Genomic DNA, 21,548 nt, shown 5'->3' with positions numbered 1-21,548 from the left:
CCTCTCGTCACTCGTCCTTCCACTGACTCTGTGTGTGCCCCGTCTCGTTACAGCGGTACCGGCGCGTGCTGGAGGGCCCCGCACTGCTGGTGGCCATGTCGGCCGTGCTGCTCTCGGTCCGGCTGCTGGTGATGGGCTCTCGGCCGCCCGAGTTCTCTCCGTCCGATAACCCGGCCGCCGACAGCGACTCGCTGCTGGTGCGCACGCTCACCTTCCTGCACCTACCGGCCGTCAGTCTGGGCCTACTGCTCTGCCCCAGCACGCTGAGCTTCGACTGGTCCATGGACGCCATCCCGCTGGTGACGTCCCTTTCCGACCCGCGGAACCTGCTCACCCTGGCGCTGTACGCCGGCGCCGCCGCGCTGGCCGTCTCCGTCCTCACCCAACTGCAGGCCGACCGGCGCTGTTACTACGTGGAGCGCGTGCGCTCCTACCTGCGCACCCAGGACGCCGCCGGCTCCGACGCCGAGTCCGAGTCGTCGGCGGCGTCGGCGGCCGGCGGCGGCGGCCAGCTGGACGCTGTGATACTCGGGGCCGCGCTGCTAGTCATCCCCTTCCTGCCCGCCTCCAACTTGTTCTTCTACGTCGGCTTCGTGGTGGCGGAGCGGGTGCTGTACGTGCCCTCGATGGGCTACTGCCTGCTGGTGGCCGCCGGGTTTCGGGCGGTGCGGGCCAGACTGGGCCGGCGAGGCCGTGCGCTGGTTACCGCGCTGGCTGTGGCGCTGTTGGTGGCTCTCACAGCGCGCACATATGTGAGAAACTTGGACTGGAGGACAGAGGAGAGACTCTACAGATCGGGCATCGCCGTCAACCCGCCCAAAGGTGAGTCCCATTGGACGGCTGGTGGTCTATGCATAGACCATCCATCCATATCCATCCCCATGGGGATGGATAGAATCCGGCTCAATGGCCGACTGGTCCAAAGTAAAATAAGTAGCGAAGTTACCCTGAACTGAGAGACAAACCGTGTTTATTCGAGGTCATGCAGTTACACGACATGGCGGCTAAAAGGATAGTAGTCGAATTCTATAATAGGTCGATGACAATTAAGACAAACGCCTATGTATTTTAATTTGTATACGAGCACCTGATAACACACCAGTGCTTTAGGTTTAAGGCCAGCATATGAGGTATACTCGGCGCAGTGAAGAAGCTCGCCACTCTAAGGAGGATTGTTAGAGCTCAGCCGGTGCCGCGGCGGGCTGAGCCGGGACACTGCAGTCGTGTAATCCGTGGCCCCGATGTAATCAGGGGACACTCATCAGGCGCCGAGTGGCGGGCTGGGCCACATTAGCATGGTGACGCGGAGCCGCCAGCCGGCAGGCGCACGGCCGCTCATTACACAAGCGGCACTCATTCCACCTCGATCCGGGTAAAAATGGCCCGCTGACAGGTCACACGGGGCGAGCCGAACTATCGTGCATTAATGAGAGCTTGCAATCGATTAGCGGCCTAATGTGTTCATTGCAGGGGAGGGAGATATCGAGCGGCGACGGTTAAATGGGGTTCCTTTAAATGTTCGTTTTGACCTTATTGTTAAACAGCTTTTAAGAAGTCAGTTGTCAAGTACATTATATATTTATCTGGGATGTGAGAGAATTGAAAACAAGGAGCTACTATGAGATCGAGTCTGTGATTGAGGGAAACACAGGTGCACGTGTGTTTCTAAAACGGAACATTTTCTTTTTAGCTCGGAATGACGGAATTTCAATGCATGAAAGTTAACGTGTGTAAAGTTGACAAGTGCAATCAATAGGCTGCACCACTGGCGATTCTGCACTGAGGCTCGCCAGGCATTTTATGTTACCGATTCATCGGTTTGCTGCCATTATCGGTCGCTCATCAAATAGTTTCTGGATAATCCAATGTAAAAGTCGTTCTTCGCTGCAGTGACATCATAAGACAGGTACCCGACCAATGGGCGATGGAAATTTAGGGCGTATTTGTGTCCTTGTGGCATGACTTCCAGTGAAATGTATGTCCTGCTCGGCATCGACAGGCTTGGCGTGCAAGCGAAATTTTTCCTGATTTTTAATGTCTGGGGAATCACAGAACGACTGGCGACCTGCTGCACATTGATTAACATGCCCTTTTTCGACCATTTTCCTCATTTACCGATCAGTCGCCTGAAATCAATGTCTGTTCAACTGTATAGCCTGTAGATGTTAAACGTCATGAAAAATTGATTACGTGGAGATCTACAGATTTGTTTGTATGAGGTCGAGACACATTAAGCGGATCCATTTGAAAGTCTTTTCGTGCCGGGCTTGCCCAATTTAAGACAACTGCGCCAATTCTTGAGTTCGTAGACCTGTTGTTTGTAAAGCACGATTAGTTACCTGAGACTCTTTCAGTGCCGTGTATCCACAAACTGTCACATGTCATAAATTTCAAAATTTGAAGCATTCATTCAGTTCATTTTCGAAACAGACTGAACAGACATATTTTCACTGCAATGAACTGTGACATATAAGTCAAAGCGTACCACTCAGCGGACATTTGCATCCCTTTCTGTCCGGCTATAGATAGCTCAGAGCCCGGTCGGCCATAACTCATATCTGGACGCCGACCGACTCCCAGTCACCGTGCACAGTTGCGGCTCGTTGCGGCCAATCTGGCGCACCGGCGGCTGCACCCGCCAGCCACCAGGCCCGGCCGACGCCGATCGTCCATTGAGATATTCCCGCCTCTATTTATCACGCCAATTACTAGCGGAGCGGCCCGGCTTAGCGGGATAATTCGGACGGGGATATGGGCCGCGAGCGATGGATCGCCGCTGCCACCGCCGCGTCCGTCCGGCCGCGGACATGGCGGCCGGACGGTGCACGCGGCACGGCGACGCCCTCATCTGCGCCCCTCGGCACAGCCGCCGCTCATGTTTAACTATGAGCTGCGCGCACTGTCCATGGCACAGCTGGCAGGGTGAGCTGGCAGTGGTGCGCAGAGGGCAATGAACACGCTGTGTTAGGCACTATTCACACAAAACGAAGCTTTCAGCCGGGCGCGAAGGGTTTAAAACACGCTGCTTTAACTTATGTGAAGGGCTCTGGATGTTAACATGAAATGTATATGCGACATAGAAAACATTAGCACTGTCAGCAACGGGAAACGGGGTCGGGTCACTAGGGTGCAAAAGACGATGCAAAGGCGGGGTGAAATTGGGTTATCATGAAAAATTATCCCGAATGAATGTGTTCAAATAAGGAATATACCGACGGCCACACCGATTTAATCCGCTCTGAAATAACTGACCTCACGCGGTGGTAAATCCTCATTGTAAGACAATCATCCAGTTACCTGCATCAACGTGCCTAAAAGCTGTGTTGATAGTGTGATTTTGAATATAAATATCATGAAATTCCTTAAATAGGCAAGTCAACATTCTACTTGTTATGTACGAATACTGGATACACTGGAATACTATTTCACTACAGGTAGAAGCTACAGGTTCACCCTGTAGAAGGTGCTTTTGTTTTCACCCTGTAGAAGGTACTTTTATTTTCATCAAAATATGTCGACATTTATTAAATTTATGGATATTGGACTTCTGATTGCAGTCTGACTAGAAGAGGAGCAGATGATTGATGCAGAAAGTTCTTCGTTCTGCTGCCCTGGAACCCAGACGTTTGACGTTAAGATTGACCCCAATGTGTTCCTTTCGACAGCGTACGGCAACCTGGCCAACATCCTGAGCTCCAACGGGATGAAGGAGGAGGCCGAGCGGGCCTACAAGATGGCCCTCTCGCACCGTTCCAACATGGCCGACGTCCACTACAACCTGTGAGTACATTAGAAACACTGCAGGGTTGACTATGTAACTTAATTGCATATTAATTTGCTTATGAGAGCTTCAGGGCGCCCCGAATAGATCTACATCAGATCTAAAGATGTATATGGTACCGTCAGGACCACTTTGGGCTGGGTTACATATGTATGTGGTCTTTTTGCACATGTGGTCTTGCTATGTATGTATTTTCGAATTTCGATCACACGTAACTACATCCTCTTTGTGCTAGCGGTTTATGAAAGTCTGCTATGCCAGTGTACTCGTATGCTGTGAATTCAGTGAGAGCATGTAGGTCCCGCACTTTGTCCGCATACCGTAGCTGCTCTCGCATGCCGTTCCCGACCGTCAATCTCCCTTTGGATGGTTATTCTGTGTCCGGGAGCTGAGAGGACCGCGGGCCAGTGGGTGCACCAGCCGCGGTCCCGCGCGCTGCCGTCAGGTGGTCTATCCGTGCCCACCTGTCGCTGCTGCGCTCTGTCCGTCTCCCGGCCGACTTCTGGCCACTAATTAGCCGTCTAATTGGCCTCCGCGGGGGACGCGTCATGTCCGCGCTGCCGCCGCCGTCGACCGGTGACCGCCAGCGGCCGACTGTGCGCCTTATCTGGCCGCCGCGACACCGGGAAACGGGAGCGGTACACGCGGGCGACAGCGCTACCGGGCGCGGCGCCTGACTTCCTGAGCGGTCGGCGCCGCGCGCCACGGGCCGACATTCCCCGAGCTGTTAATGGCTTCTGGTGGCCGGACGGCTGATCCGAGTTTCCCGATTTGTGCTGTTACCGGCCGCAATCAGACGTGTATCTGCAAACTCGGTTACCAGAAAGCAGATCAGCCAGTGATTGACGATAAATCCTGATTCCGCTTCATCGAGACATGAAATCTCACTAATAGCTTGTCGCTTGTTCGGGGGCCTCACGACTGGAAGGCTGGTCTGTGTCATGGTCGGGACCGGAGTGACTCGTTTCTCAAAACTCGAGCCCAGAATTAACAACTCGTGGACGTCTGCGGTAGATCGGTAGATTGACGGCGATGTCTGTGTTCCTAGGGGCATTCTCTACCAGGAACAGAAGCGGTACGACGAGGCGCTGCAGTCCTATGACAAGGCAATCCAGTACCGACCAAGGATGGCCAGTGAGTATGCGCAGGGGAAATGTCACTGTCATGCACGCAACCATTTGTCATTGCCAACACGACACATGCGTAACCGAACACAGCTGACAACGCCCGAGGAAAACTTGTAACATTATGTATCTAAGTTTCCATTTTTATTGCATAATTTGGCTATTTTTCCGATTCAAAATTGCACAGCTGTCCAGTGTACCCATCAGTCATCACCACGCGATGCAGCATTCAGATTCCTGACCGTTCACCGCGCGTGACCTGCAGTGGCGCACCTGAACAAGGGCCTAGTATTGGGCCTGTCGGGTCAGCGGGACGCTGCCGCCGCCGTCTACCGGCACTGTTCCACGCTGGACGGCGCCGGCCTCAAGGACCCGCGCACGCACGAGGCCACCAAAATATCTGCGCTGTTCAACCTGGGCCGGCTGCACGCCGACGAGGGCCAGTTTCGCCAGGCGATCGCCGTTTACCAGGAGGCTATCGAACGGATGCCACCGCACTATCAGCCGCAGGTAGGTTCAATGGGAGAGAGGGTTGCTTAATTACCAGTTCAATGGGTGTGTTCCCGGGAGAGGGATGGGATATAATTTTGTCAAAGATGAGCAGTTATATGGATTAGGTGCACTACAGGTGAAAATGTTAACATTCAAGTGGCATTTGTTTGTACAGGTGTGTTCGTCATTGTCTGGCCAGTGACCATGACGGAATAACCGTTCCATTCGGTCCTCTGTATCCGTCACGAAAGCTCCGTGTTTTAGTAAATCTCTCTGTACGCCGAACATCAACAGTAGGCAGATAAATCCGTGGTGAGAACTCGTAAACATTCCCGATGCCTGTGGCTTACCTCATCCAAGCGGATTACAGAGAGATGTTATGATGCGATGGGCCTTGATGCACTTGTCAAACGTGATAACGAACTTCTGTGGTAGCGGCCACGGCGCAGAGTATATGTACTGTTGTAATCTGGCCAGCTTTATATTTTTCATCGACCATCTCCGGGATTATTTGCCGATCGGTCACATGTTTGGTCTGCTACTGGAACCCCGGTGCAGCGCAGAAACCCCACAAAATCTGCTGGTTATCCCCTGTCAGTGTCCTTCGATCTACTGCAGACAATTTTATCTTTTATCTCTCCATCTGCACCGATATTCCATGAAATCAGAGGATTCGTTCCGCTTTCTCCGATCGGCAGAGCCTTTACAACATGCTCGGTGAGGCGTACTTCAAGATGGACAGTCTGGCGGAGGCCGAGCACTGGTACCGCGAGGCGCTGCGCGTCAAGCCGGACCATGTGCCTGCCCACCTCACCTACGGCAAGCTGTTGGCCAAGATGGTGAGTACACGTCCCCCTGCCTCCCGTGTCGCCCGTCGGGCCGGCAGTACCGCGATTAGACTCGCCGCCCGGCCGGCCGGCGGCGGAGCTCGGGGCGCCCGGTCCGCAGTTAACAGGATAAGTGGATCTCCGGGAAGTGGCTGGCTCTGGCCACCGCCGACCGCAGCCGGCCGGATCGCACCGCTGCTCGGCAGGCTGCTTAGCATTTTTGTGCCTACTGGTCGGCAGCGCTTAACCGCCGCGCAAAAATACACAATGCCGTGCTTCGGCCGGCCTCCGGGACGGAACATTGTCACATATAGGCTGTCGTGGTAAAAAATGATTGATGCTGCTGCTGGCGGTAAAAATACTCGACATCCATATTATGTCAAAACTGACGAAATACACCGCTTTGCTGTCAAGGCTGCTACTAGATTATCTTGTAGTTATGTTGCCGATACCCGGGTTCATACGGTGTTATCGCGATTTCACTTTGCAGCTTCTGAACAAACACAGCGCAGTAGCATGGGAAACTCTGCAACTGAAAAGGTCGCCAACGGAAACAAAGGTTGTAATGCTGACAGTCGACATTTAGCTATCGGTTTATCTGGCGTTGTTGCTTATCGGACTTATTTCCGACGGGTTCTGCGCAATTTAGAACGTTTTTGTTCTTAGTGCCTTCCTTGATATGCGTCGCACTGAAACTGTAACGCAAAACCTGTCTTTTGTGAATCACCTAGACAGTAATTATGCATTAAGTGTCAACGCTTGTTTTTTGCCAAGCCGATACCAATACGTTCTGTGTCTACTGTGAATCGAACACCGACAGTATTAAGTCGACGTTCCCCATGCTGACCGGGGTCTGTCTGCCACACAGGGCCGTCCTGCGGAAGCCGAGACGTGGTTCGTCAAGGCGATGGAGCTGTCGCCCAACGATCCGGTCGTGTACCAACACTATGGTGAGTGTGGCATTCTCCAGCACCTTCACCGTCACCAGAGAGTCGCTCTGAGCACCACGCAGTGCTATGTGCCATATGCAGTTATACGATAACGCTGTGCGGTCTCGCTAAATGCTGGTAACATATAGCGAAACTGAGTAAGACATGGGCGTTTTTAGCAACAAAGGCGTTATCACGACTCTTGAACACCCTCCAAATATTTGCAAAGGGATGCTTATCGTGGTCCCGTGTCAACCCTGAGCATCAACGAAGGGAAAAGAGGAGCGCACAGACGTGAATTGTAGCGTAAATCGCACGGTATCGTTGAAATAACTGGTGACTGCAGTGCTCACTAGCACACTATCACCGGACTCGCTGGCGACTGCAGTACTGCATAGAACAATAACACCGGTGTAGTGGAAACTGCAACGGCACATGTTACACTATCACCAAAAGCGTATTCAATGTCGAGAAACGCAGCGGCGGGTAACTCCAATCGTGACCGTTACATTAACGCCTTATGAGTGGACACTTCAGCTTCGCTCTGCATGTGTTAGTTTTCATGCTGCCCGTCACCACCGTTGCAGTGGGTGTTTGTTTGGGGCACCGCCAACAACACTGAAAATACATCGCATGCGTGCTATCTACGAAGCAAACTATTCGGATCGAATACGCGGAACTTCGTAAAGGAAACAAGTTCAGCTAAACCAAGCAAATGCTCACTTAGGGAATGTTTTAGACTCAAGGATCGCATCCCTAAACCACTTCATTTACATTTCAACCGCTTGAACTTCAGCTTTATGATCTTCAAGCACTTACAAGCGGCCAATCCATAGTCCTTGCAGAAGTGTATTTTCAAAGTCGTGATTTTTCACATAATATTGCCGTAAGTCACCAACATTTGACGCAAGAGCTCAAGGATAAACGGTTTGCATCATTGTCTCAGGGATGACCTCATGCGGCGTCAGTACATAGGTACCGGTCAGGCGGTACCCACACGTGCCACCATCATCAACCCTCCAGTCGGCCGGTCAAAGGGCCTATCTGGACCGGCATCGAACAAAGTAGAAAGGTGTCAACCACTTCTTTTCGTGCTTCTTTGATAAGCCTAGCGTGAGCATAACAAAGAATTTGCTCAAAGAAGGTATTACCCGCTTGTTCCTTGTAGACGGCCAATGCCCAGCATGATGAAATAAAACGGCATATGTGCATACATTATTTCTTGTGGTCGGTTTCTTCACCCAAAAGGAGACTCCGAAGTGTAGGATCCGACAGGTCCTTGTTCTGTTCTTTTCATCAACGTCAAACTAAGCATGCGAAAGGCGAGTAACAGCTATACGTGTTAATCTAGCCCTCGTCCAGTGGACATTCCCCGGATTTATGTTAATTTTCCCGTGATAACCCTCCAAAGCCTCTTCAATGTCGCCTGTATTAAAGCAAAGTAAGGAAACCGTTGCCTCTCATGTCTTTCTATCCTAATTCCTTTCGTTATCTTTTTTACTTTCACTCAAACACAACGGTAGCTGTCAATCGATGCTTGCATTAAGCCATCATTTCCTAAGGACAAACTAAGGTCCGTGTCGCATTTGTTCAGCCTTTATGTTCGATTGCAATGGCGCTCAACATCATGGCGCTCAGCATCAACAATTTGACTAAAGATCATCCCAAATTTCGGTCTATATTCGAACAGCTATCTTAACCACTGACATTTGTCGTGCTGCTCTATTCCCTTCACCCGATGACAGCTGTCGGTCCATCTCCGTTCAGCCATCAATCAGTTTCCCTCATCTGATGACATATGTCGATCCTTTTCCATGCTACAGTAACACGTTATTCATTTTCCATTGGCTTTGCCCTGTCAGTTTCCATACTCCAACGTTCCACCAACCAGCTCCAGCCTCCACAGCGCAGGTCGCCGCAGTGACACGGTCGGCCGCCCGGCGACACAGCCAGTCGGCCATTCGTGACACAAAATCGAAGAAATTAAAAAGCACTTAGGGTCGAGTCCGTGGGAGAGGCGGTGCCGTGATGACTGTAATCGGGCGTACGATTAGCCGGGCCGGGCCGCCGCCGGGCCGCGCGGCGCCGCACCATTTGCATATTACCGCACCGCGGCCCACGGCACGGTGGGAAGATGGCCCGACGGCCGGCTGACAGAGCCGGCCGGGCGACCTGACGGTCAGGTGACAGACGGAGCCGCACCTGACGGTCAGATGACGGACAGAGCCGCGCGACCTGACGGTCAGGTGTCAGACAGACCCGCTACCTGAGGACCAGGTGACTGCTAGAGGCGCGGGAATATGACAGGTGACAGTTTGGAGACCGGGATATGACTGATGACAGCTTGGAGACCGGGGATCTGACGAGTACGGACCGGGGCAAGGTTTGTAGTTGATAAATAACAACTGGGGAATGAAAAGATGACAGCTGGGCATAGGTTATCTGTCAGAAGACGGGTCTCGGCGATCAGGTAGTTAGGCGCTCGGCCCTCCGGCAGTTCGCAATTAGGGCGAGGAGTTTTGACAGATGCCAGCTGACCACTCTGAAATCTGACAGATGACAGCTGCTGGGCTGGGAACCTTATACCAGGCAGCAGGGTGGGTTAACTGCTGCGACTGACTGAATATCTCAATGAGTCACCGAGTTTACCAGTGCCAACCACCATACAAAATTTTCAGATACGAAATTTTAGTTTTCATCGTTTGATGACGTTCCAAAAAATCTGCCTTTGCCTCCTTCTGCACTAAGGACGATTTCGACTGGTCATCTGAAATATTTAGCAGTCCTGAGCCTACCTGAGTTTAGTGTTCGCCCAGTCGTCTCCTTTTCACATATGGTCCCGGGTTTCACCACATGACCCGACTTTCAGCGACCCGACCGCCCACATGTCACGTGGAGGGAAAGCCAGCCAGCCAAACAAACTGCTCATTACCCGTGGATTTGCATTTACGGTGCGCACTTATAGGTCGAGAAAACTCAGTGGCAGATGCTAGTCTGGCTATGCTAACAGGCGCTTCAATGTCCTGCATTCACTGACAATGTTCTTAGTGCTTAACAAAGTCTCGGAGAGGCACTCGGGAAGGTGGTCTTTCAGCATTCGTTTTTAGTTCTTCCGAATGCCATTATGGAACTTTCTCTGCCAGACGAGGGTACAGCATAATAAGAAAAAGTTACCATGCTTCTCTTTTGGTACAGCTCTAGTGCTTTATTTCACTTGGTATTCGCGGATGTAGGGTAGAAGCGTCCGCTACATTGACCATCAGCCTGACCCATCAGCAGCTTTAAAAAGGGGATTTATCTTCTTATTGCATCACTCAAGATGTGGAGATGCACATAATGGAATGAAACTGCCGCTACATCTCATGGTTCAAGGCAATTCTGATTAATAGTTATTCACTATACGTTGGACAATAAATGTTCGGTTAGAACCTGCAGTTAATGAATCATGACACCACCTGTTATGGTCGATCGGCAAACTATTGTCCACTTTCCTTGGTCTGGACGGCGAAAATCTCTTCTTGTTTGGAAACAATGCCCTCTGAATAAAAGAACACATGCAACCGTCGTCACACTTCCGGAGGTGACACTAGCAGGGAAAACCTGCCGGGGCGCGCCACAGTAGCTACTAGCACATGTTCCTCCGAGCTGCAAACCTTGCCGAGGACGTAAATCATCGCCACCGAGCCGCGAGCGGCCGCCAGTTTCTGGAAATCGCCGCCATCTGAGGTTCCGCCAATGCATGACATGCAAATGTCGACCATCAGAATGCCTCTCGGGTGCCGAGCTGCCGCGATGCGGTGCTGCTGTCGACGCCAGATAGCCGCAGACTGATGGCATCGCTGACATCTGGCGACACCCGGCCCCGGACGACGCGCGAGGAACCGCGGTACGGCCGTCGGTCCGCAGCGCCGTGTGGTAGCCAAACCAGGGGGTTGTTCGGTGGTCAGTCCTGAGGGCCCTTCGGTTGTCTCGTCAGTTTCGTTTCGGTCAGTTCGTGTGGCCGTTTGGTAGTCGGTCTGGCAAACCGTGTGGCAGTCAGTGGTGCGGTCTGTCAGTTTGGTCAGTCGGTTTAATCGGACCGTTTAATCGGTCCGGCGACCAGTCCGGTGATCCCTTGTTCCTTCTTCTGACCCATCCAGCAGCTCATTCAGCGGTTGGCCCAGCCGTCGTTGCAGGCAATCCATCGAGGGCCGGGGATGTCCTGTGATCCGTATGCTCGTATTCGATGGGCGTATGTCGGCTATTCCCGTGGGACGCTCAAACGGGGCGTCGGGGATGCTCAGCCGCGGCAGAACCTCAGCAGCACCCCACTGTCCGTCCTTAACTCATCAGCCATCACGATTCACGGGCATCTCAGGTCTACCATCGGGCGTCACGGGACACCCCAGGCTCGTCAGTTACCGCACAGAAGCCCTCTCCCAGACAGCCCTGGCCACGGATTAGCCAGTTGCCAGTCACCGGGAACCCATTGAGGGCAGACGCGATGTGAGCCCTCGGCGGCGGGTGCTGGCTCCCAGCAGTGACTGAAGGGTCACCGGCCAGATTGGCAGGCGCGGACCGTGCGACCGGGCCGAGTCACGACCCGCTGCGACCTCGCTCACTCGGTGTGCTTGACCTGATACAGCGCACTGCTGTGGTCAGGCATCTGACCGTCTGGTCCGACAAGCGAACGGCTCTGAGACTGCGTGGTTTCAGAACTCACTGTGCTCCGAGGAAGACTTTCAAGACTGATATTTCTGATAACATGATAGCAGGCTGCGAGCCGGGACCCGACGGAAGCCTTGACAGAGATCGAGTCGCTAAGCAAATTTCTCTTCTCTTCTTCACTATTCACCTTTGGTCTCGACTTTACACTGGCTCATGAATGAATGAGCCAGTTAAAGTTCTCTGGCTAAGATATCAGTTAAATCGTCCGATGCTATTTCAATGGTAGCTGTATGTTCGGTTTGAGTTATAATGCTTCTTCAATGTAGCTCACCCAGCAGGATGCTTGTAGCTTGAAAATGTCAACTGCCTTGGATAACACGAAGTATACCTATGTATTTTAATGTCATTACGTGCAGGAATCTGGCCGTTTTTCCTACACGGTTACAGCATGTTGTGGGACTGTGTGCTGTGTGTCGGACGCTCTCGGCGTTTTTCTCCTTCTTCTGTTTCGCTGCTGATGGTCCTTGCGTGCAGATTGGTATGTGGCCGAGTACGGTGACAATTCAGGGTGCCGGTGTTACCTCGCGGTCGGACACAGAGGATGGACTGTAGCTCCAACGGCAACGCCGGCGAGCGGAAAACGCCAAAGCAGAACTTCTGAATTAACTCGTGCATTATACCCGTGTGCCTATAGCGTAGGAAACATTCTAGCCTGGAACGCGATTCAGTGCTACTTTGGGCATTTATTTAGGATCTAGCATCTGCTAAAATGTGCAGAAAGGTCTACGGCCGATGTCTTCCGGGTGGACGATCTTCCCCATGCAGCCGAAATGCTACGAGGTAACTGTCATCAACCGCTAAAAATGTCGGGACATGTGACGTTCCGTGTTTTAAGCATACATCATATAGCGGCACAGCTGGCCAGACTGTTTCCGTGTGAGAGCGTCCTCCCGCGACATGTCCGCATATTCATGGCCATCCGTGCAGCTCAGCTGCTCATGGCAACCCTTCATCTTCATGGAACAGCGCTGGTACCTAAATCATCTCAGTGTCCTTTCGTCGATAGCTTGAGTAAACGTTCGCGCTCACTCCTGTCAGTCTGCTCCTGTTTGCTATTATCCTCTGTCCTATTCTGCACTCCTCTAGGCTCTACTACACGTAGAGCCATGATCTGACACTCCCGGTTCTACTGACATGTCCCCGTCTCCGAAATGTCTTCGTCTGGGCCGGGTCCATGACGACGAGCCGCTGACGCCATCACATCACCACCGCGCGGCCATGGCGCCTAGGACAGCACCCCTGTGTCATGCCACTCGCCGGGGACGCGGCTATCGACTCCCCATCTGCGGATACACTTTTACTGCCCAGTGACGACGGCTATGAATTCTGATTTACATCCGCATCTGCATGAGCCTTCTGCGCGGCTGCGCGATGAAGCCATAAATACAAACACCGAGCCTGTGATGTTGGTGTCGCCGTGGTGACAGTGGTGGTGTCTGGTGTCACCTCCGCCGGTCCGTGTCACCCCGAGGTGTCACCGCCGTCCGGTGACACCCGCCGTGACGCCGTGACGCCGGCTGGCACCGCCCGCCCCGTGACGTCACCGGGGCCGGGTCGGCGGCGGACAAAATGGCGGACCGGCCGGCCGCCAGCTCTCCCATGTTGCATCGCGCGTCGCGGCGCCAGCCGGCAGAGGCCCCGAGCTCAGTGCAGCCCATGCCCCTCCTCCCTATCCAATCAGAGTCGCGGCAGAGCGGCACCGAGGCCGGCCGGCCGCCGACGGATCTACCGCGGCGGCCAGGAGACCGCGAGCTGTCCCGACTAGTCTTCAGTCGCCCCCCCCCCCCTCCCGTCGCTGACTGACCCCGCTCCGATGGGCGACAATCGGCCGGGAACCGCCCCAGAGAGGTGTGATGTGACGCCTGTCCTCTGCACGACCGCATCCCGCCCCGGTCTGTTAGCAAACGAGCGGAAAGAGGGCGAGACGATGATCTGGAGGTCGCTATGCTCACCTGAGCATGGTCGACCGTCATTAACCGTCACAAACAGCCGTCACCGCACTCTCGTCGTTCATTCAGCTTTGTCTATACCGCCAGCAGTTAATCAAACCGGCCTGCGACACTTCGTCTGAGCGGGAGACAATGTTCGACCGGGTCATGACACCTGGCTCAGCAGACAATAGCTCGTCAATAGCACGTCATATCATAAAAGCTTGATCACTGCTCGACCGAGCTATGACATCGCTAGTGTCACTGCTGCCAGCCAAGCCGTGGCCCTTCACACGGGCCCCTGTACTGCCTGCGGTGTTTCAAACGCCAGCTCTTAACGCTGATTAAGTCTGCAACTTACTCTTGTTTCTGTTTTTTTTTTTTGGGGGGGGGGGCTACTGATTGCCTTAATTCGTCTCCCGCGCTGGTCTCTCTTCTGTATCTTATAATGGAGGGCTCTTCCCGTCCTCCAAGACACTCGCTCGCCGTCCATCCGTCCGTCACAGTGGTCTGTCACGCCGTGTCGGGCGGCGCCGTGACGGAGCTCCGTGACGCCAGTGACGTGCCGCCGTCACGTCGACCGGCGCCGCCCGTGACGCCGCCCGTGACACGGCTGTGAGGCGTAGCCCGCCGCCCATGACGCCGTAACCGTGACGGAAAGCCATGGCCCGTGACGCCGATTCTCACGGAGCGTCATCAGTGCCGCTGGCTGCTGATGACGTGACGCACGCTGATGACGAGCGCTGATGACGGTCGCTGATGACGCCCGTTGACGATGTCCGTTTATGACGCTCGTTGATGATACCCTCGCGAAGGACGGTTGACTTAGTAACGGCGGTGGTGGCGGGTCTGATGATGTCAGCCTTATATCATATGGTCAGCATATACGAGCGAAACTGTTCCATAAGACGTAGGTATAGAGCCGCGATGAGATAAAATCACTCAGGACTCCTAAACTACATACTTTCCGGATGTTCTGTAAAACCGAGCGATGATCGAATGTCCGAAAGATATTCTGCATCCGGGCCACAATGAAGCGAAGTTTCTGGCTAAGGCTAATGACGGCTTTAACCAAAAGCAATTGTAATAAGACGGGCCTTAAAAGGGACCTTCATGCATGCATGGCTTTAATTGCGGGATACAAGTTCAATGAGTTATTTAGTCAACCTAGTCTGTCCAAAAGATGATTAAATGCTGGAGCCAGTGATAGTTCGGTAGCCAGCATAGTGAGGCAACCTCCAACATATTAGGGCCTGCGGATTTCTTACTAGAGTCGTTAATTATCGCCTATTCTATTTGAGCGTGCTTTATTCGCTTATTCGTTCGTTCGTTTATTCGCTTTATTCGCTCACGTTCGTCTGATAATTAAATCAACGCCAAAACGGTCAACCCTCGGGGCTCGCCCGGCCTGGCCAGCGACCTAACCCAGTCTAACACTCGTCCAATTCAGCTGGACATCATTTGAAGTCATTTCAACGCCTTCACAATCCAGCTTGACAGTCACTCCGTCCAGCTTACACCTGTCCTTCAATCCAGCTGTCTAGCAATCATATCAAGCGGTTCTCCATTACCAACTCCCTTATACAGCCTCCCTCCTGGCCCATAGCCGATCCCAAAACCAGCCAGCCAGCCGGTCATCCTGCCATCCAACTGGCCGCGTCTGGCCCGGGGCCCGTATCGTGACTGACCATCATCTGGGCCGGCCGGGGTTCGTGTCAGCACATCATCTCACGGCCGGGCCGGCGGCGTCCGGGCGTCGCCAGCGGTTTCTGCGACTGTGCCGCCCGCGGCCCGACCTCGGGCGCGGCCGGCCGACACCCGGGCTCGTGCGAGTGGTCCGTTTGGGGAGGCCGCAGGCCAGGTCAGAGACCGGCCCGGGTTAGCCGAGGGTTGGCTGGGTAACTGGATAGGTTCGAAGAAGCTGAGCTCAGAGATGAGCTTGATCAAAGAAATGAAGAGAAGCTGGGAGCGCGGACGGCTCGGAGAGGCTGTAGAGACGGCTGTTTGGTGGTGATTTCGACGATTAGATTGGTGGCCGACATGCAGGAAGGCGGTTTCAGAGCGGCAATCGCAGCATCGGCATGGTTATTGTGCTGCTGCCTTTGGGTTGGGGAGTGGCGAGGGCAGCTCTTATTCGCTGCAATCATGATATGGGGGCGATCGGCGGGGCCGTTTGGGCTCTGACTGGCCGTCTCCTGCTCCAGGGCAGTGCACCTGGCTCAGAAATCCACCCGGAATGGTTTCGTGAGAGGTGTAGACAAAGCGAACCCGTGATAGCTCGTCTAAAAATGCCCGCTAATTTGCATAGCGTTACTCCGAAGCTCGGTGCACTCATCTTGTTCTATGAATCCATGCAAGCGATTTCATGAGCCGCTATCGTTTCGTCATTGCATGTGGAAAACAGAATCTTGCGTCCATTTTCATGCCGGTCATGGCAGCGTTTTCCATCCTGACGATGGGTTCTATTTACGGTAGACGCCCATGGCCGTTGTCTTGCGATCGGCAAGCCCTTTTACATAAGGCAACTTGTGAACTAAGCTGTTATCGCTTGCAGTCGCCACTGTGCTTTTGGAGACCTTGGACAGTGGAAAACGGGACTCGTGTCGTGCGGCCTGATACTGTTCCAGCACGGGCCCGCGCCCAGCCAGGCGATAGGTATATGAAGCGGCTGGCTGCTCGCCTGGTACCTACGTTCTGGGTGGCACGTGTGCACTTAGCCGAGCGCAGCTTGATTAAACGCGTCTTCTAAATGAGCCATCGGCTGATATTAAACACACGGCGAATGTACCCTGATCGATAATGATATGTCAGGCCAAATTTTTTGCCTTCGTGCATGTTTTGTTGGCAAACAACGAAAACCATCACATGTATCATCACTGGTGACGTCCGAACTCCGTGCCACATGTCTAAATAACGGTCATATATTTTACCGGCTTCTGACACGTAAATGGCCGACTGTACTCAAATGATATTTAATTGCCTGACAACAACAAATGACAAATGCGGTACGTTTCAATGGCATTCTATTGCAAACAATGCACAGCAATACCACGGCAATTAATGTCTCGCTCTGTCAACCAGCCCATGATTCAGGTACATTGCGGTGCTGCCCATACCAAACTTGTGCGCACTTCGCTACTATTTTTGTTACTTGTTAGCAGCCGCCTTATTTCACGACACAATACGACGCAGTATGCTTGATGCTCACATGCAGACCCATCACCAATAGTTCCATCCATTGGCCTCGAAACGCCAATGTTCAGTCCACTCCACGTCATTCGGCCAAATCTAGACAAGCGACAATTAATACGGCCGATACTTGCATTCCATAGGTGCGTATCAGATCACGTGCTAGTCGGTCGACCGGACCAATGTCGGCATTATCACACCGACAGGAAAAATGGTGCATTTTTCCGGACAGCGGATTCGGCGGCGGCCAGTTTCCTGTTTGGCTAGATGCGCCGATGCACCGCTCACGAGTGGGTGACATGTGGCCGTTCGGATCGTGTGTGGGTCGGTCCGGGTTTGGGCCGTTGATGTAGAGTTACAGACCCAAGAACAGGACCTCGAACGAAGCGGACGAGGATGTCGCCATGTCTGCGGGACGATCGGACGGCTGGTTGGCGTGTGGTGTCTGTAGGAGCCCGCTGCATGCTATACGGATGGCCGGTGCGCTGTGTCACCTCCGCACTGCCTTACCAGGCACGTGGGGAGGACGGCGGGCCGATTCCGTGAACCAGCCGACCTGCACGCGAGCGCGGACAACCGCCGGTTTTTGTGGAGCGGTCACAAACAACTTGACAGGCATGCACAGCAAATGGGTGCATGCCCGAGGTATGCGACATTCGCAGAACTTCCCAGTCATACATAAGCGATTCGCCCAGATTGGTTAATTGATTTGTATCTAACGAGCCAGCCCCAGTGCCTACTGGACTGCTCGTGTGTTACGAACGTCTGTATAGCAACAGGTCAATTAGACAGTGAATGGCATAGTGAACCCATGGATCGCAAAAGCTAACCGGATACGATTCGGTGCGTTATATATTTATTATCACCGCACGCAGGCTCAAATACCTACATGTAATTCGTACATCAGCTCGGCTCCAGCTGCAGACAAGGCTGTGCACTAAATGACTATGCAGAACTTTTGTCGGTCGCAGCGGGCTTTAATCTCGGCTGCATTGTCACCTACATTAAAAACTGCCGTGTCGCTTACCATCAAACGGTGCGCCCTTTGTGGCGGCCAGAGAGGCGTGTCGGCTGGCCGGCCGGCCCGTGCAGTTAGCGCCGCCGACCGACCGGGTAACATAACCGACCGACTAGCCAACCGACGGGCAGGTAACATAACCGATCAACCGACCGGCCGAGTAACATAACCGACCGACCAGCCGGCCGCCCCGTGGTTAGCACCGCCGTCCGACCCACGGACCGAACGGGCACATAGCAGAGCAACCGACCGGGTAACATAACCGACCGACTAGCCAACCGACCGACGGGCAAGTAACATAACCGACCGACTAGCCAACCGACCGACGGGCAGGTAACATAACCGATCAACCGACCGGCCGAGTAACATAGCCGACCGACCAGCCGGCCGTCCCGTGGTTAGCACCGCCGTCCGACCCACGGACCGAACGGGCACATAGCAGAGCAACCGACCGGGTAACATAACCGGCCCACAGACGGACCAACAAAACCGACCAACCGACCAGCCGCCCCGTGGCCGACGAACCGGGTAACATAACCGACCGACCGACCGGCTAACATAGCCGACCCAACCACGGACAGGGTAACATAACCGACCAACCGACCAACAGGCCGACCGACCGAATAAACCCAGTCACCGACCGACCGACGGACCCGTGGACCGGGTACCAAGCAGACCAACCGACCGACAGATAGGGTAACATAACCCATCAACCGACCTACCGGGTAACATGGTAACATAACCGACCAACGGAACGGAACGGGTAACATACGGGTACTACTGACTGACCAACGAACCGATGGACCAACCAAATCGACATAGCCGACCGACCAAATCGACATAGCCGACCGACCAAATCGACATAGCCGACCAAGGATATGTAAACCGTCCGAGGCTCCGTAACCGACCAACCGACCACCTGGTTAGCGTAACTGGCCGACCGGGTAACATAACCGACCACTCAAACGCTCAGGACGGACCAACCGACAGACGAACGATAGAACATAACCGAGGAGCTGATGTCCGAGGGCGACGCGCTGCTGGCCACCGACGGATCAGTCATCCGGGAGCCCCTTCCCCGGAGCGGCTGGGGCTGCTTCATCCGCTCGGCTGAACTCACCCAAAGCGTATCGGGAGCTACGCGGCTCGTGCTCTCGAGCATGCGGGCTGAGACGGAGGCCGTCACTGTTGGACTAAACGCCCTGAATCAGCTCCTACCCGACTGTCAGCACATCGTCGTCGCCACTGACTCGCAGTCTCTCCTGCGGACATTGGAGGGCGGCGTCTCGCCCCCTGAATGGTGGACAGACAGGCGCATCACCTGGCTCTACTTCAGGAATTCAGGCCACGCTGGCGTGGAGGTCAACGAGAAGGCAGACCGGCTGGCGGGCACTGGCGCGCCCGCTACCAGCAGGATCGTCCTCTCGGCTTCCGACTTCCAGCAACTACTCAAATTCAAGATGGAAACTGACGATGCCAGGAAGCCAAACCCAGGAGAAGCGGAAGTCGGGAGGATGGCCCGTGTCGGTCTGAGGCCGGGCTGGATCGCGAGATCGGGCCTCTGCGGCCTCCGTGGGAGGATGTCGTGCCAGGTCGCGTGCGGGACGGTGTCTCGTCGAACCCTGGCCGACGTCTGCGCGTTGGAAGGAGCGGAGACGGCATGGAGGCGGATCTTCGGCTCCCGTTCCGTCGACAAAGCTGTCGCCGAGGAGTAAGTAAGTACGAACGATAGAACGACCTTCTGAAGTCTGAACGACCATCAACCTGCAAATCGAGGCGGAGGACCACTATCAGAACGACCGCCCGACCGACCTACTAGCCTACTGTAACGACCGACCGACCTGCCAGCTTTCAGATTGACGGTTCACCAATCGACCAACCGGCAGAATTGACAGACCAACCACTTCATTAGGCTAAAGCGACCGACTGAACCAAAGATGGTATTCCGGCTTCAGTGCTTCGAGCGACCGACCACTTTGCCCTCCCTCTCAATCGACCGAAAGGGCGTCTGCCGCTCACCGTCACCGAATTCAGCTATCGTGTCGGGCTGTCAGTCATGCAACTGCCTGTTGCGGTAGGCACGACTGATGTCACTCCCTCCGGGCGAAAAACGCCAGACGATACTGCCCGATATCCAAACGGCCAAACTTTTGACTCAGTTTTAAAATGTGTTTGCCTAAAACGTATTTGAATGTCAGAATACACGAGCTCCGAACGGGTTTACGACAGCTTTGTCGACGGCCGGATGTAAATGTTTCATGTTAGTTATTTAGTTTTATTCACCCTTTCCAATGAGCAAGCGACTAAGTCGTCCTTACTGCTTACGGTCATCCGTGGCTTGGGGAGGGGATAACTTTTTTGTTTGTTTTGTTGGGTTATGTATGCTCTTTCGGTCTGACAAGACCATTTCAGGGCCGGAAGGATGATAGGAATTCGGGGAGACATTGGTCTGGGCGAGCACCCTGTGGTTGGGCTCACACCAGTGGGTGACTACAAGGAAGGGTTGGTCATGTCCTGATAATGGAAGAAGACTTATTTGATGCTTGGCTGGGCTGATGGGACGCCTGAGGCCAGGCTTACGGTTACACCCGCCCTAGCAAGGGCGCCCGCTTGCTTATTGCTGCTGAGGTAGCCTTCCGGCTCGACGTGAGGTAACCTTCCGGCCAGCTCGACAGTGTAGCTTCCCCAGGTCCCCGCCTAATGCTGAACTCATGATGTGGAGTGAATCCCCGACTCGCTTTAATTCCGAACATGTAAGCTAAATATCTCCTTTTTTCATTCACAGGCCAGCACCTGGCGGACGGGGAGCGGCTGACGCAGGCTGCTGCCATCTACCGGCGGGCGGCCGAACTGGCGCCGCACGAGTACGAGATGGTGTTCAACGCTGCCAACATTCTCCGCCAGGCGGCGCGCAACGAGGAGGCCGAACACTACTACCGGATCGCCGTCCGGCTCCGGCCCAATGTAAGAGAAGAAGCACGTCGGAGGCAACGATGGAGGGAAAGGGGGTGGATTCGGGCGGAACGCTCACGGCTTGTCCATCCACACAGGGCAGGCCACCCGGCAGTAGTCACTGGGCTGGGGAATAACCTGAGGTCGGAGTCGCACTTGTCCAGGTGACTTGTCCTCTTTTTTTTTATAAGAAGTAATACGAGTAGGCATGAGCTGTACGCTGAATCAGCAGCTCCCGAGTACCTACGTGAACTATTTCCGCCTACTCATGTGACATACCCAGCTGTTCCCAATCCATCCACCGCGTGTCTGCTGGGCTGACTCATGGAGCCCTCTCGCCAGTGATCCCGTATGACTAGAGGTGCCCCTCGATGCCGCGTTCTGACAGCGTTCCCCCACTCCCTCAGGAGGCCACCAGTCATATGAACCTGGGAGCGATGCTGCACGTCAACGGGAAGCTGGCCGAGGCTGAACAGTCGTACCTTGAGGCGCTGCGCATCAAACCAGATGACCAGGTAACTGAAGGACGGAAAACGAAGGCAACAGCCAACAGGGCCTCAATTGACGTACCCAGATCTTAAGCTGGGGATCGAATGGATTA

General features: G+C 54.1%; 1 protein-coding gene across 1 annotated transcript in view; it reads left to right on the top strand.

The window, feature by feature from the left end:
- LOC122372671 (protein O-mannosyl-transferase TMTC2-like) overlaps positions 1-21,548 on the top strand; it is a 59,743-nt gene that overhangs the window by 37,478 nt on the left and 717 nt on the right. Inside the window, exons 3-10 of the mRNA XM_043350183.1 lie at positions 54-822; positions 3,666-3,780; positions 4,830-4,915; positions 5,171-5,415; positions 6,096-6,236; positions 7,093-7,174; positions 20,781-20,959; positions 21,355-21,462. Coding sequence (XP_043206118.1) covers positions 54-822; positions 3,666-3,780; positions 4,830-4,915; positions 5,171-5,415; positions 6,096-6,236; positions 7,093-7,174; positions 20,781-20,959; positions 21,355-21,462 — 1,725 coding nt within the window. The remainder of the gene's footprint in view (positions 1-53; positions 823-3,665; positions 3,781-4,829; positions 4,916-5,170; positions 5,416-6,095; positions 6,237-7,092; positions 7,175-20,780; positions 20,960-21,354; positions 21,463-21,548) is intronic.

This window comes from Amphibalanus amphitrite, unplaced genomic scaffold, assembly GCF_019059575.1.
Source record: "Amphibalanus amphitrite isolate SeventyFive unplaced genomic scaffold, NRLGWU_Aamphi_draft 001384F_arrow, whole genome shotgun sequence".
Lineage (NCBI taxonomy): Eukaryota > Metazoa > Arthropoda > Thecostraca > Balanomorpha > Balanidae > Amphibalanus > Amphibalanus amphitrite.
This window is presented reverse-complemented; position numbering and strand designations above follow the sequence as displayed.